Below are 16,140 nucleotides of genomic sequence, written 5' to 3'. Positions count from 1 at the left end.
GATGATGACGCTCACCCACCGCCTCCGCCACCGCCACCTGGTTCGCCACCGCAACTGCAGCCACATGTGGTGCCTCGGTACCCCCCAGCACATTCTGTATGACCAGCTCCATCCAGCTGTGGCGCTTGCGTAACAGCAAATGGAGGAGCGGCTGAAGGCGCGGATAGACGCCCATCACCACCGAACTGAGGCCATTCTCATGCGGGCGATCCAGGGCGATATACAGGTGGCTATGGACCGTGGTTGGAAACCATTTCCGATACCGCTGTTGTCACCTCGCCCTGGACAGGATGCACATCAGAGGGCGGGGCCCTCAAGAGCGACTCAGGGGACGGGGGCCTCGGGCACCAGTCAGGAGGGTCACGATCCAGCGGTTTAGGATCGTTGTACTTTTTTTGGTATTTTGACAGTTTATGTATATAACGCTCCGCGTTTTCATAACTTTCCATATTTAGAAACCATTGTTCATATTCCTATTTTTGGAAACTTTGTATCCTGGTATTCGTCGTTTCATTTTAATCGTCGAAAAATCTTTATCTTTAATCTAATTCGTTATAAAAATGGTTATTTATTCATGGTTTAATTAATTAAATCAATTGATTTTACTATTTAAAAGTTTATTTTTATAATAGTCTAGTTAGTCTCGTTAAACTTTAAAGTTAGAAAAGGATACAAACTAACCCGGTTAATTTAATTTTAAAGATTGGTTCTTTTAGAATATACGTATAACCTAGTAGTTTGGTCAACTATGTTATATAACTTAAACTAAGCTAATTCAACTAATTTATTTAAACCCTTCAAAGTTTGGGGGTTAGAATGGTCTTTCCTAAAACTAAAAGACAACAATCCCTAATCCTCTTTTATAACAGCCGACACTTATCCCTATTTCCCTCTCATCTCACTATTTGTCTGCACTTATATACACCCACAAAGAAATAGTCATCATCTTCTCCAAACAAATACCTGCATCACACCTCAAACAGTATGAAGAACACAGCAATAGACATAACACCCACCTTCATCCTCTCGATTGAACGCCGGCAGCCAAGGAGGAGCCGGCTGCCAGTCATCCAGTTCTCTGGTTGGTCCACCGGCCACACCGCTCCTTCTTCTCCGGCCACGTTCGACAACCCCACTCCACTCTCGCTCTACTCTCTCTATGTAACTGCACTGCCGGCCACTCTTCAGGTGGCGGCGCACCAAGAACGAGACATCGGCGAAGACGCCGACAGCGGCGAAGAAGCCGGCAACGGTGGTGGTGACCGACGATTCAGAAACGGTTTGAGTTTCGGGTGACTCGGGGCTCGGTTCAGGTAAGAGTTTCGAGTGTTATTTGATTTAGTTCACGTTTAATTCAAGTTGGGTTTCTGTGTTGGCCTCGCATTCAGATTCGATCCAACCCGGTTTTGATTCGGGTTCAGTCTTGTTTCAGTTCAGTCTGCACCGGTCTATTGGTTCAGTTTGTTTTTGGGTTTTTATCTCAGGTCACGTGATGTGGGTGTTACGAGTCCGTCTCGGCCTCGGTTCAGATTCGTTTCATCAACACTTGGATAATCGGAAGACTTAGCAATTATATGAGTATACTTGACCCATTTTACCGTTTTCACACTTTTGGTGTAACATGTTATTACATACAAAACACACTTACTATACATATTCTTATGCAAATGTACAAACAAACAAACAATCCAATACATGCTTACTATTTGTTATGCTTGATTCGTGTTTTCTAGACCATACTTATGTGATGAACTTGTCATTAGCTTCGTACGAGCCTCCATTTAACATGTATAGCGCTATAGGAGTAACGCACCGGCCGTAGACTAGTGGTCATGTTAAATTTTCATTCATACTTGCGTAAACAGAGGGTTGACTTGTAAATCGCATGCCAGTTCATACGTTAATCTTGATAACTAGGTTTTCCATGTGGATCGTTCCTTATTATTTTATTACTTATATACTACGCACCAAACCTGTATACTCGCCAATACTTTTGTATTGAACTACGCTTTTAAAACATGTTGCAAGTTTAACGATGATGTTGGTGATGCATGGAATCTAGTAGGATGCTTAGATACACACTTTAAATTTGTATTATTAATGTATTGTATTTCGTTATTCATGTTGTATTTGTTTCAAATCTTTGTAACTGACTCTGTAGAAATGAAATGAAAATTTATTATTTAAATACTTATCACAAATAGTGTTATGAAGTCTCTTGCAATCTAGTTTTCGTCTAACTCTGATGTTTCCGCCATCGGTTGGGGTGTGACAGATTGGTATCAGAGCCATAACTATAGTGAATTAGGAAAATTGCCATGCTTTTGACCTAGTCTATAGTTAAGCACCAAATTCGACCATATTTGCTTCACATGCTACTTGTATGAAACATCTTTACGTGCTATTCTTGAAATGTTGCTTATGAGTTAATTTCTTGAAAACGTATCCTGTGTGTTAATTTCTTGAAATGCATTACGTGTGATACTTGATTTAATATTTCAAACATACGCCTTCCTAAGGCATTTTACTCGTCTATACTAAACTCAAAACCACTCGTAATACACAAACGAGACGACTTCACCAAAATAGGCGTGAAACCCACAATTTGGTGAACGACTCTCAATCTATCTATTCTTTTTACGCGAAATTCGCCACCAAGTTAGGAGTGAAACCCTCACCTTGATGGAGAATTTCCATTTCAAATTCCAGTAGACCCTCGTCAAAGTGTCGAAATTAAATTTTGACTCGACGAGTGCCAACCACACTTAGGGTAGGAAATCTTCAAGTTAGGGGTGAAACCCGCACCTTGTCGACTAGTTCCGCTCCTTTATTTTCAAAAATCCCGCCAAAGTCTCAAATTTTCGCTGGATTGGGAACATGTAGTAACTGGAATGGTGAATACCGTTAACCGAGATATCGGCGAGAGTATTCCACCTATTAGGCCAAAGCATGTTTCTCAAATTCAAAAGAGTATTCGACCGCTTTGGTTTAGTCAAAGTTCCATTTTGGAACAATCCAAGTTTTAATCAGACCTATGCTTTATTATCATCGCTTTTATATGATACAATTCTCTCGTTTCAAATTCAAATTTATTTTCGAGATCATTTTCTCACACACATCATACTAAATCTTTTCATACATTTCTACATATGCATGATTTCAAAACAACACTCAGTTTTGTTTATATTCTTTGTAACACCAAAATGGAGACATATCATCGAGATAGGAGTGATTTCCTTACCTTGATGATTAACTCCACTCCTTCTTTCTTAAGACGACCTCACTGACGAGTTAGGGGAGATTCCCTTCCCTGGGTGATCATTACCAAAATTTTGCGTTCAAAAGAGACTTCATCATACAACACAATCATATTTTACACTTAAATCATTTTCATTCGTCAAAACCCCTACTTATGCGAATTTCAAAAATTTATTATTTTATCAAACGTATTCCTTTATCTATTTCACGTAAATCATATACACGAAAATTCTTAATCATGCCTTGAAACGTTTTATTACCATAATTTCAAAACCTTACGAAATGCTACCTATCAACTTAATCGGTCAAATGAATCTCTTTCCCATGAACTTCATACTCAACCTAATCACTAACATGCGCTCATATTTTATCATCATATCAAGGACTTTGTTCGCAATCGAAAATCAAACTAGCCATTTCATTGCCTATAAGATCTTATAGTTATTATAAGATCATCTTTCTAAAGCCTTTTCAAAATTAATGGAACGTTTTTATTAAAACACTTTTCAATAACCACTAAGTCTTTTGCTAAATTTCTTCCTAAGGATCAACATTTTCACAAGAACCTCCAAAATTCGAAGTTTCTTGTTTGAGGGAAAATGAAGCAAACTTATCATTTTCAAAACCCTTTACGTACACCGCTCATATGTCATTTAAATTCAAAACACGTGGGCAAGAAGACTTCATAGGGACCAACGCTTTTCAACTAACGTAAATCCTTTTGAAACAAGAGTAGCATTTTCGTTCATATACGAAGTAATCTCCCATAATCAATAGATGTTTTACATACTTTTGGCATTCACGAACTAGATTTTACATTCCAAATCAAGCTTAAACTATTTTGATTCGATAAACTCAACACGTTACTCAAACAACTATACGTACATATCATCGCACATGTTTTATTCTATGTCTCGCAATGATTTCCTTATATCATTCGTTTTACATACTCAAAACTTCTCAATCTTTTTACATGCTTAAGTTTGTCACATGCAATACATGTCATACGCGAGATCATCCTCATTTATACTTACTTATATTCATAATTGTACTCATACTTGTGTTCATACTTATACTTATACGCATACTCATCATTCATACTTGATTCATACATTCGTACCTGTACGCGAGCGGAATCCGAGGGATTTGTTTACGTGGGTCCCATAGATACTTAAGCATGGACTTGCTTACATACTACATTCTTATACGTACACATTCTTGTTTTCAAATTTATGTATACCCTGATTCATACACAACTAGTACAAGCTATGCGGATCATGCGATGATCAATATAATCGCGGGTGCACACGAGATTATAGTGATAGGCGTATGAGAACCATAGAGTGTACTACTGTGTATGGTAAGACACGGAACGTAACATGACATCGAATAACGAAACGGACGTCACATGGTCAAAACATGGTGGATACGCCGCTGGTACTTCCTATATATAAGTGTTTTCGCCATGTTACCAAACTTTCGTAAAACATGCCATGGGAAATTCGGTGTTTTGCAGACTTACCTAGACCTAATGCGTAAACTTTAACAACTCACAAACGCATTGCTAAGCGCACGATATCCGATTATCCACGACGAGACTTCATTCTTAACACACTACTTTTGTTTATCTGATACTTATGCTATTCCTATACTCATAATCGTTTATTAGATCAATCGTTCACCCTTATACCTCAATTATTCTCCGTTGTCTGAAACTCCAAGCCTCAATTTTAAACAATCATCTTCTGATTGCCAAAACCCTTTCAAGCCTTCCTTCTGAATAAATTTTGGGACGAAATTTCCTAAAGGATGGGAGACTGTAACGCTCCGCGTTTTCATAACTTTCCATATTTAGAAACCATTGTTCATATTCCTATTTTTGGTAACTTTGTATCCTAGTATTCGTCGTTTCGTTTTAATCGTCAAAAATCTTTATCTTTACTCTAATTTGTTATAAAATGGTTATTTATTCATGGTTTAATTAATTAAATCAATTGATTTTACTATTTAAAAGTTTTTTTTTATAATAATCTAGTTAGTCTCGTTAAACTTTAAAGTTAGAAAAGGATACAAACTAACCCGGTTAATTTAATTGTAAAGATTGGTTCTTTTAGAATATACGTATAATCTAGTAGTTTGGTCAACTATGTTATATAACTTAAACTAAGCTAATTCAACTAATTTATTTAAACCCTTCAAAGTTTAGGGGTTAGAATGGTCTTTCCTAAAACTAAAAGACAACAATCCCTAATCCTCTTTTTAGACCATGTGTAGTGGTAAATCAAAATAACGCCCCCACCATGGGGCATTATTCGACACGTGTCATCCCAGTCAGCATGGGGCATTATTCCAAAAGTGGCGTAGTGGGGCATTATTCCAATAACGCCCCTTCCAATTAGAAAAAAAAAACAAAATGGTCATGTGCATGTGAGCATATTTCGGTCCCTATGCATGTTTAAAAAAAAGGAAACTACTTGTATCCCTCCCATTGGCTGGTCAACATTCAGCATGTGCATGTTCAGCGTTTTAATTAAAACGCCAACCTTCATTTTTTTCAAAAATAACGCCGGCTAACGCCGGTGTAGTGGGGGGAGGGGCGTTTTGGGGCGTTTTTTTTTCAATTTTTTTAAAAACCACGCCCCACTACGGGTGGTCTTATAGCAGCCGACACTTATCCCTATTTCCCTCTCATCTCACTATTTGTCTGCACTTATATACACCCACAAAGAAATAGTCATCATCTTCTCCAAACAAATACCTGCATCACACCTCAAACAGTATGAAGAACACAACAATAGACATAACACCCACCTTCATCCTCTCGATTGAACGCCAGCAGCCAAGGAGGAGCCGGCTGCCGATCATCCAGTTCTCCGGTTGATCCACCGGCCACACCGCTCCTTCTTCTCCGGCCACGTTCGACAACCCCACTCCACTCTCGCTCTACTCTCTCTATGTAACTGCATTGCCGGCCACTCTTCTGGTGGCGGCACACCAAGAACGAGACATCGGCAAAGACGCCGACAGCGGCGAAGACGCCGGCAACGGTGGTGGTGACCGACGATTCAGAAACGGTTTGAGTTTCGGGTGACTCGAGGCTCGGTTCAGGTAAGAGTTTCGAGTGTTATTTAATTTAGTTCACGTTTAATTCAAGTTGGGTTTCTATGTTGGCCTCGCATACAGATTCGATCCAACCCGGTTTTGATTCGGGTTCAGTCTGGTTTCAGTTCAGTCCGCACCGGTCTATTGGTTTAGTTTGTTTTCGGGTTTTTATCTCAGGTCACGTGATTTCAGTTATAGTCAAGCGGGGCAAATCTGGTTACGGATTCGGGTGTTACGAGTCCGACTCGGCCTCGGTTCATATTCGTTTCGATTGGTTCAGATTCGGTTCACACGGTTCAGCAGCTTCACGGCTCGGGCTGACTGGTCAAGGCAAGTCAACGGGTCAAGATCGGTCAACAATAGTCAACTGGTCAAACCCGGTCAATTAACGGGTCAATGACTCATCCGAGACTGGGTATAATCTTAAGCGACGCAACTTTTATTATTAGTGTTTATATATATATATATATATATAGTTTTGTTTAATCATGAAACGTTCGTTACTCGAACTTGTACACTAAACGTGTCTTTGAAAATCGTATAAAAAATACATATTTTTCTTTATATAACTCGTATAAATATATAATGTTCGTTGGTTGTTGAGTTTTATCAAATAAATCAACAACTTGAGTTGTCGGGATCGTCCAAAAACAGGGGAAACTTTGCCCGTTTTTCGTGAAAATCCGTAAAAAACAAAACATGCTAAGTTATGAAACGAAACTTAACGGATTTAAGGATTTTTATAAAAATAAATGTATATTTATTTTGATTACACCTCTATAATAATCCTTATGGATTTAATTTAGAATATTTACTTAAACTATGTAAAATATATATATACGTATTTATCAACAAGATAGACTTTATATTCCACTTCAAATTCTCCGTCATATCCCATTTACTCATGCACCACCGTTTGCCTGTATAGGGTGACATCGGTGTTCCATCATCCTAACCTCACACTCATCGACACTTGGATAATCGAAAGACTTAGCAATTATGTGAGTATACTTGACCCATTTTACCGTTTTCACACTTTTGGGTGTAACATGTTATTACATACAAAACACACTTACTATACATATTCTTATGCAAATGCACAAACAAACAATCCAATACATGCTTACTATTTGTTATGCTTGATTCGTGTTTTCTGGACCATACTTATGTGATGAACTTGTCATTAGCTTCGTACAAGCCTCCATTTAACATGTATAGCACTATAGGAGTAACGCACCGCCCGTACACTAGTGGTCATGTTAAATTTTCATTCATACTTGCGTAAACAGAGGGTTGACTTGTAAATCGCATGCCAGTTCATACGTTAATTTTGATAACTAGGTTTGCCATGTGGATTGTTCCTTATTATTTTATTACTTATATACTACGCACCAAACCTGTATACTCGCCAATACTTTTGTATTGAACTACGCTTTTAAAACATGTTGCAGGTTTAGCGATGATGTTGGTGATGCATGGAATCTAGTAGGATGCTTAGATACACACTTTAAATTTGTATTATTAATGTATTGTATTTCGTTATTCATGTTGTATTTGTTTCAAATCTTTGTAACTGACTCTGTAGAAATGAAATGAAAATTTATTATTAATTACTTCTCACAAATAGTGTTATGAAGTCTCTTGCAATCTAGTTTTCGTCTCACTCCGATGTTTCCGCCATCGGTTGGGGTGTGACAATGTATTTTGAACGATCTCATGTATATATACAAACATATTATGTAATTAAATTTGTAGTTTCATTTTATTTGTATTTGTGATTGTTTATTTAACCGTTTAGATTGGTTTGCTTCGTTACGTATATTGTAAAATATCACACGTCGTGAATACATCAACATAAAAAATAATACAAAATACAACTACAATACGTCATGATATAGTACAAGGATGATACGATATCATACGACATGTAATAAATGGAGAGTTACGTACGTATATCTATTTGGAACATTTTTTATTATCAACGATGTGGTTTGTGGTTCCAAAGGCAGAAGGTTGTGATACGGATCGCCACGATATGCTATAATACGGATCGCCAGGATAAGCTATTGGTGTGTGCAAAGCGTGATATGTTTTTATTGATATTTTAAGTCCATTTTATACATTAATCAAGTTTTAAATTTATAAAACACGATATTCTACTAACACTTAAACACACACGTGGGCAAGTGCACCCATCGTGAGCGTAGTATAGCGTTGGTAAGATACCGAGGTCGTCCAAGGACACAAGAGCTTTTAGTACCGGTTTATCCTCAACGTCTAATCAATCTAAATTTTTTTGAGAAAAGGTTTAAAACATGAAAATAAAAACTAAAAATGCATAAATAAAAACAGATAGACAAGATGAATCACTTGGATCCGACTCGTCTTTAATGTATCCTTTGATGATTTTTGCACTTTCGGACTTTGTAAGAGATTATCTTAGTTATAGTAGTAGGCCCCTCTTTTGAAGGTGACGTTACCCTCAACCCAGTGGTTTGAGTCAGCAAGGATACAATCCCAAAGGGTCGGAATATTGAAAGATAATTAATTAAGTTATTAATGCAAAAAGTGGTAGGCCCCTCTTTTGAATGTGACGTTACCCTCGGCTAAGTGGTTTGAGTCAGCAGGGATGCAATCCCAAGTAGCCGGTTTAATGTATTAATAGTAGTTTACATATGAGGGGTTCAAGCCATTCGCACCCCCGCCATCCAATACGAGTGGGTATTGAAGGAGGTCCTAGTAAGCTTGAACCGGGTCCTTGCAGGATCTATACACTGAACAAGGCAAGAACCTTACTAAACAATTCCCTTAACCCCCGACCAGGTAGCCAACATGCCTCTATATAGACCGTAGAGATATGAATGGTGTAAATCTTTTACTTTATATAGACAGTAAAGTAATGCCAAGACACCACGGACAAATGATAAAGAAAATTCACCTTCAACATAAGAAACTAGTTATTAAAGTCATTAACACAAACCAAATAAAAAGTGTCGAAAGATAAAAAATCAAAAGTAATACATAAAAGACTTGTCTTCACCAAGTGATGTAAGAGGCTTAACCAAACATGGACTTTGATTGGTAAGAACTCTTACGTTCAATCTTGGATCCCGAGACTACTACACACTCTAAAGATGGATGATGGATGATGGTGGTGGATGTGGATGTTGTAGTGGTGGTGGAGTGGTGGCAAAGTGGGAGAGTAGTGGTTTGCCAAGGGATGCCTTTGAAGTGAGCCAAGCACCCCTATTTATAGCCTGCACAGAGCTCTGGCCACGACCCCGTGTCCAGCGGGCACGCCCCCGTGGCCAGCCTTTTCTCTTCCTTCATTAAGTGCAAGTGTCAGCAGAGGGTCCTACACGGCCCCGTGTCCAGTGGGCACGGCCCCGTGGTCAGAATCATATCTGTACTATCAAGATTTTGCAAGATTCTGCGTATCTTAGCGTTGACCACGCCCCGTGTTGAGCTGGGCATGCCCTCATTGTGGGTGTAGAAACTTCTACAAGTTTGTCTTTTCTGCAGGCAACTGACCACGGCCCCGTGATCAGTCTTCTGTTTCTTTGTTTTTGCTTTGGGGATTCTGCCGAGGGGTCGGGCATGTCACGTTTATTTCTTTTCTTTGTATTTATGTTAGTTTTGGTTGTATATTTGTTCCTTTTGCTTGTTTAAGCTCATTTGGTCCTGTAAATTCAAAAGAAAGACAAAAACACACTTTTTCCAACATTAGTACTAAAAAAGGATTAGTTTTATGCCTCATTTTATATAATTTATATGTTATATTTTGCACACATCACTATAATACGATACTTAATGATAAAAAAAATAAAGATGTGATACGATACACCACAATACGCTATAATACGATATTAAGTTAAAAATGTGATACGATACGCCACGACACGCTATAATACGATACTTAACGATAAAAAATAATGAAGATTTTTAAAACTCATTAAAACAAAAATAACCAATAGTAAACACTAATAACCAAACCCAAAACACCAAAAACCAAATACAACACACCAAAATTCAACCTCAAAAATTCAGGGCCTTAAAACGCATCGTATGCGTATAGGCCAGTCGCCAGACAAGCCCTGCAACTGTCAGTCTGCCATGTCTTGACTTTATCCGATACAGATCTTATAGGCCTATACGATCCCTATTGGAATTTCAAAGTGTGCAAATAAAGGGTTGGTGTGCCAATAGAATCTCCTCTTTGATGTTGCTCCAAATTTAGCTTATTTATTCATATATATTTATATCAAAACATCACATCAGGTTTCTTTAACGAGTGTGATTTTATTAATTACGAACCTTTTCTTTCAGCAAGAAGCTAGAAGAAAAGAACGGTAAATTATATTTTTTTTCATTTATGTTTGTAGCGAGTTGCAATGGATAGCCTTTAACTTCAGTAATTACAGTCACAATCTTTTATTTGGAAAAGTATAATGCGATTTTCAAATAAAGGATTGTGACTGTAATTATTGAAGTTAAAGGTTATCCATTACAACTTACTACAAATATGAAGGACAAAAAGTGTAATTTACCCAGAAAAGAGAAGGCCCAAACTATCTACACACTTGGTGTGTAGATAGTCACCCCAAAAAGGTGGTTTTTGTTCTTATATGCACACCCTGCAGTGTCGAACTATGGCCAAAACGTGGCGTTTTGGTCCGGTTAACCAGATAAAGACTGACGGGTGTCTGACGGGTCTGTTGACCGGACCAAAACACCGAGCTTTGGCCGCGTTTTGGTCCTGCAACCAGACCGGGTGTCAGTCTTTTGTCTGGTTGACAGGACCAAAACGCGGCCAAAGCTCGACGTTTTGGTCCGGTCAACAGACCCGTCAGAAACCCGTCAGTCTTTTTCTGGTTAACTGGACCAAAACGTCGCGTTTTGGCTACAGTTCGACACTGCAGGGTGTGCATATAAGGACAAAAAACACCTTTTAAGGTGCGTAGATAGACAAATGGGTGTGCCAATAAGTACACCCAAAGAGAGACAACTACACCATAAAAGTTGCACCACAAAACTTTCAATATTGAAAGCACACTCGTAGACCAAGTTTTGCACCATCTTGAGTATTGAAGTCAACATGATTTGAGCTTTAGAATGAAATTAGCTTTGATCGATCAACATCTCTAGTTCATCATTAACCGAATTCGCACATAAACCATAACTATTAACTGAGATAATGTTACAATACTAATAAGTTTTAGGGGCTGTTTGTTTACCTCTTAATGAGGCTCTTAATGGTTCAGACCTCTTACTGGTTCAGTACTTAATGGTTCAGACTGTTTGTTTCACGAGCAGATGTCTGAATGGTTCAGACATTTGCCTCAGAATGGTTAAGATTTATATAGAGTCTGAATAGTTAAGACCTCTAATCTGAATTGGTCAGACATTTGCCTCTAAACGGTTAAACATTATACAGGCTCTTAATGGTTCAGGCCTATTACTGGTTCAGCACTTAATGGTTCAGACCTCTTACTGGTTCAGCACTTAACCATTCAGATGTTGCGAAACAGCCCCTTAATGTTTTATTATAATTACTCAAACTTTTCCTAGTTATAAAACCACTAAATTTTTTATATTGTTTCATCACTATAATATTTTCTCATGGTTGCTTAAAGTATATATCTTAAATAGAACAGAATTATGTTTATTTCGTGACTTCTTTAGGTCATTTATTTTAACTAAATAGAACAGAATTATGTTTACTTAGTGACCTTTTTAGGTCATTTATTTTAACCCATAGATGCAACAATTATAAATCCTAAATAATAGTTGAGTTTCCTAACTATAGTATATAGGCTACTAATTATAATCATAGATGACAAATTTTCATAGAAGTAGAACAATAACAAACTTGAGTATTACCTTTCAAGAAACAATAAGGAAACTTAATTATTATTAGAAAGAAACAATAAGGAAACTTAATTACTTAGAAAAAACATATCCCTTGCCATTGAATAGAAAGTTAATTCGGTTATTTTGAAAAGAAGGGAAGGAATATTATTTACTTAAAAATTACTCACCAAAAAAAAACTTTTAAAAAGCCTTCAATTTCTAATTTTCTATATATGTATTAGCAAAAATAATAATATCTTGGTTGATAAAATCAAGATGAGCTGTGAAAGATAAAGTTGAAAGATATTCCAGCTCATGATGCCAAAGGATTCAAAAAACAAATGATCAACAAACAACTTTAAACAAATAAAAATAAAAAAGGGACATTTAGGAGACAATGACAAAAGCAAAGCATCTGGTCACAATCCACTTGTATATCTGTATAAAATTTCAAATTTTTACTCTACTTTCCATGGTCCAAAAGTCCAACAATTCACATAGTATTTGCAAGCAAACTCAAACAGACAAATCCCAAAAAAGAATCCCATGTAAAAAGATTCCACAAATCCCCAAAGATAAATCAAATATAAATTCATGAATAAAAAATTTAATATAACAATAAAATAAAACCTTTTGGTAATTTCACAAACATCCCTTGATCTGGCTTAATCAGATGTCACCTTGATCTTGCTTCTGTATAGGACCTTCTTCTTTTTGGAGGTTTGGTTGTCAAAGGTTAAGACCACCTTGCCTGGTTCACCACATTTGAAGCTCCCGCAGATAACCGGCTCGTCCGTAGAGGCTGTAACCTTTCTTGATTTTTGGACGATCACGGTGTAGCCGTCTTCAGCCGCAGGCACAAACTCGGCTCCATATGTCACCTCATACCCAACCACTCTGGCCTCCCATACCACTGTGCAAGTCTGCAAATTTTTTCACAAGATGATGCATATGATTTCCAAAAAACTTCATGATTAAAGGAACACCATAATTCATAATTTTACATTATTCCACATGAAAAAATCAATATTTGATCAAAATCATTAAAAGGGGTACTCTTTAACAAAATTTCCATGAAAAAGACCATAATTCATCATCCAACAGAATCTATTACGAGTCATGGTATCAGGTCGTACATATAACAAAATTCCCACATGGAAAAAGTTCCATAGTTCGACCAAAATCATTCAAAAGAATCGGGTCGGATTCATTGTATCAGGCTTGTGTAGTTTCTAACAGATTCTTGACATTTAATAACTATAAGTCTATTAGAAAAATCCTTTAAAAGAAGAGGTTATCGATATTTCATCATGTCTGGTAATTTTTGAATTAAAAGAGCACCTAAAAAAATTTGCATGTCAATTTCTGGCAAAATTCCCAGACGAAAAGAACCATACTTGGATCAAATTTACACAAAGAGGGTAAAAACATATGATATAGGTAATTAAGTACCTCGGTAACAGGGAAATCGACGGTATGTTTAGTTGCAGGCTTGACAAGCTCTTCTGTAACGGAGTCACCAGAGGTGAATTCTTGTTCGCCTTCGCGGCTCAGTCCACCATATTGAACTGGCACCAGCTCAGGGGCTATGTATCTAAAATCCAATCAAGCAAATCAACCATGATCAGATAAAAAAATCATCACTTGGGTCAAAGACATAACAAATATCAAACAAAAAACCGACGAATTATGAAACAATACTGACTTGAAGAGAGTTTCAGCAGTCTTTGAAGGTCCAGCAAACACGAACTTGCTCTTAGTCCTTTGAGTAAAGAAAGGATTAATAACCTTGTAGAAAGCCAGGTACAGAAAAGGAACATTGATAAACACCTGCAAAACAAAACACAAGTTATAGTTAAGTTATAATTAAATTAAATTATAATTAACACGAAACCTGTTATAAACATTTCATCAAACACTTGGTGTGCATAAACCAACAAACCTGTTTGGCAACAAATTCAGGGTAGTTATCTTGGAACAACTGAAGAGCTTGATTGGTGGCTTGACGAAGCTCCCACTTAAACGGTCCAGGAGAATTCTTGAAATCAATAACCTGAAGAATTGTGTTGATTCCATCTGGACTGAAATCGAGTTTTCGAATGCTCTTTTCGAGAAACTGGATCCTCCATCGGAGAAATTTGGTGCGCTTTTCTTCAGTTGAGAACGTTTCGTTGTATAATTCTTTGTTCTGGTACTCACCATACGCGTTGTAGCAGACTGGATGACCTTCTTTATCAACTCCATGCATGTACACAACTTTTTCTTGCTCTGTTCCCAAATCTTCTTCCAATAATGAATCGATTCCGAACTCTTTTCTCCATGCGACGACGTTTTTGAGCATGGTGAAAGCTTCCTTCACCTTGAAGTCACGTGCTCGCAGGAATTTTAGCAATACGACGTCGCTTCGCTCGTCTGCGAGTAACGGAATTCCCCAAATTGAAACCTCTTCTGGAGTTACAGCTGGCGTTTCTTCAACCGGCGCCGGTTTATCGGCTTCGGCTTCCTCGGTCTTAGCCGCCGGCTCAGATGAGCCGGTGACGGCTACGATTGTTTCTTCGATCGCTTCGATCTTCTTCGCTCCGTCTTCTTCCACGCAGGTTTCGGTTTTCTCGATTACTTCCGTCACTTCCTTCACCGGCTCAGGCACCGGCTCCGATACCTCCGCTGGTGCTGCCGGCGGTGTGACAGTTTTTTCTTCTTCTTTGCACTCAACCGCTGGTTCCACCGGCTTAGCTTCTTCAACAACCGTCGCCGGAGGAGTTGATTCTTCTTTTCCGGTAGCCTCATCACACGCCTTAGTTTCTTCAACAACTGCCGGAGCCTTTTCTTCCTCCGCCGGAGCTTTTTCTTCCTTCTCGGGAGCTTTTTCCTCCTCCGCCGGAGCTTTCTCTTCCTTCGCCGGAGATTTTTCCTCCGCGGGCTTCTCCTCCTTCACCGGCTTCGGAACAGCAGTAAACTCATGCTTATTAAGCGCCTCTTGCACCAACTGTTTCAATTCATCCAACGCTTTCTTCTGCGGATCCGGTAACTCACCGGCAACATTAGATTCCTCCTTAAACGACGTCGATTCAGTAATCTTCTCCTTCTCTTCCTCCACCGGTTTCACCTTCTCCTCCGCCTCAGCTTCCGGCGTTACATCCTTTTCACAAACTTCAACCGGAACCGTTGTATCAACCGCCTCCTTCTTCTCCGACTCCGGCACAACGGCAACCTCCGCCGCCGCTGCTGGAGCTTCCAGTGCCTCTGCCGGTGCCGGCGCCGTGGTCTTCAAGGTCTCCTCCGCCATGAATTACAAGAATTGTTTGATTGAAAAAGGTAGGGTTTGAAGAAATTTGAAGTGTATGTTTGATGGTGGTTATGTTATGAGAGTGGGGGTGATGGGTGGTGTGGGATAATTGGGGGATTTAAGGGCGGTTTTTGGTTTGAAACAGTCTGTATAATAATAATAATTATTATTATTATTATTATATTATTATTATTTTTTTGTATTGCCAGCTCAGTAACAGTGAAATTGGTTGTGGGACCGGTTAACTACTTGCCAACCGGTTTATGACAACTCAGCGATGTTGTGTATGACGTGGTGTAATGGGTGCAATAATCGTGTGTGGTTGATTGCTGGCCGGAAACCCCACCTCAACTCCTGACCGTTGGATTGTGGGCCGGCTTTGGTTTACTCCTATATTCTCTATTGTATACTTTCATTTAAACATGAAAATTCACTAACAAAGTAATATCTGTGTTTAGAATAAAATAAATTCTACTAAAAAATTAATCAATAGATGTTTATATAGTATATAAAACTAGTTTTATGCCCCTCCGTGTTGCGGAGCTCTAGGTTAAATATTTCTCAATCAATTAAAACAAAACACTACTATAGTTTTGCTAGAAAAAAAAACTAAAACGATGGTTGTTTGGCATGAATAAAAATTA

The 16,140-nt window shown here is 38.2% G+C and overlaps 1 protein-coding gene across 1 annotated transcript; it reads right to left on the bottom strand.

The window, feature by feature from the left end:
- Positions 1–12,626: 12,626 nt before the first annotated feature.
- LOC110912799 (patellin-3) lies at positions 12,627–15,644 on the bottom strand. The gene is made up of 4 exons (XM_022157616.2): positions 14,153–15,644; positions 13,916–14,040; positions 13,663–13,804; positions 12,627–13,133 (listed from the first exon to the last, which is right to left on the bottom strand). Exons 1-4 carry the CDS (start codon positions 15,494–15,496, stop codon positions 12,876–12,878), a joined length of 1,869 nt encoding a protein of 622 aa, XP_022013308.1. The 5' UTR covers positions 15,497–15,644; the 3' UTR covers positions 12,627–12,875.
- Between the last annotated feature and the right edge of the window lie 496 nt (positions 15,645–16,140).

Source organism: Helianthus annuus, chromosome 2, assembly GCF_002127325.2.
Source record: "Helianthus annuus cultivar XRQ/B chromosome 2, HanXRQr2.0-SUNRISE, whole genome shotgun sequence".
Taxonomy (NCBI): Eukaryota; Viridiplantae; Streptophyta; class Magnoliopsida; order Asterales; family Asteraceae; genus Helianthus; species Helianthus annuus.
Note: the sequence above shows the minus strand (reverse complement) of the source record. Positions and strands in the feature narration are given on the sequence as shown.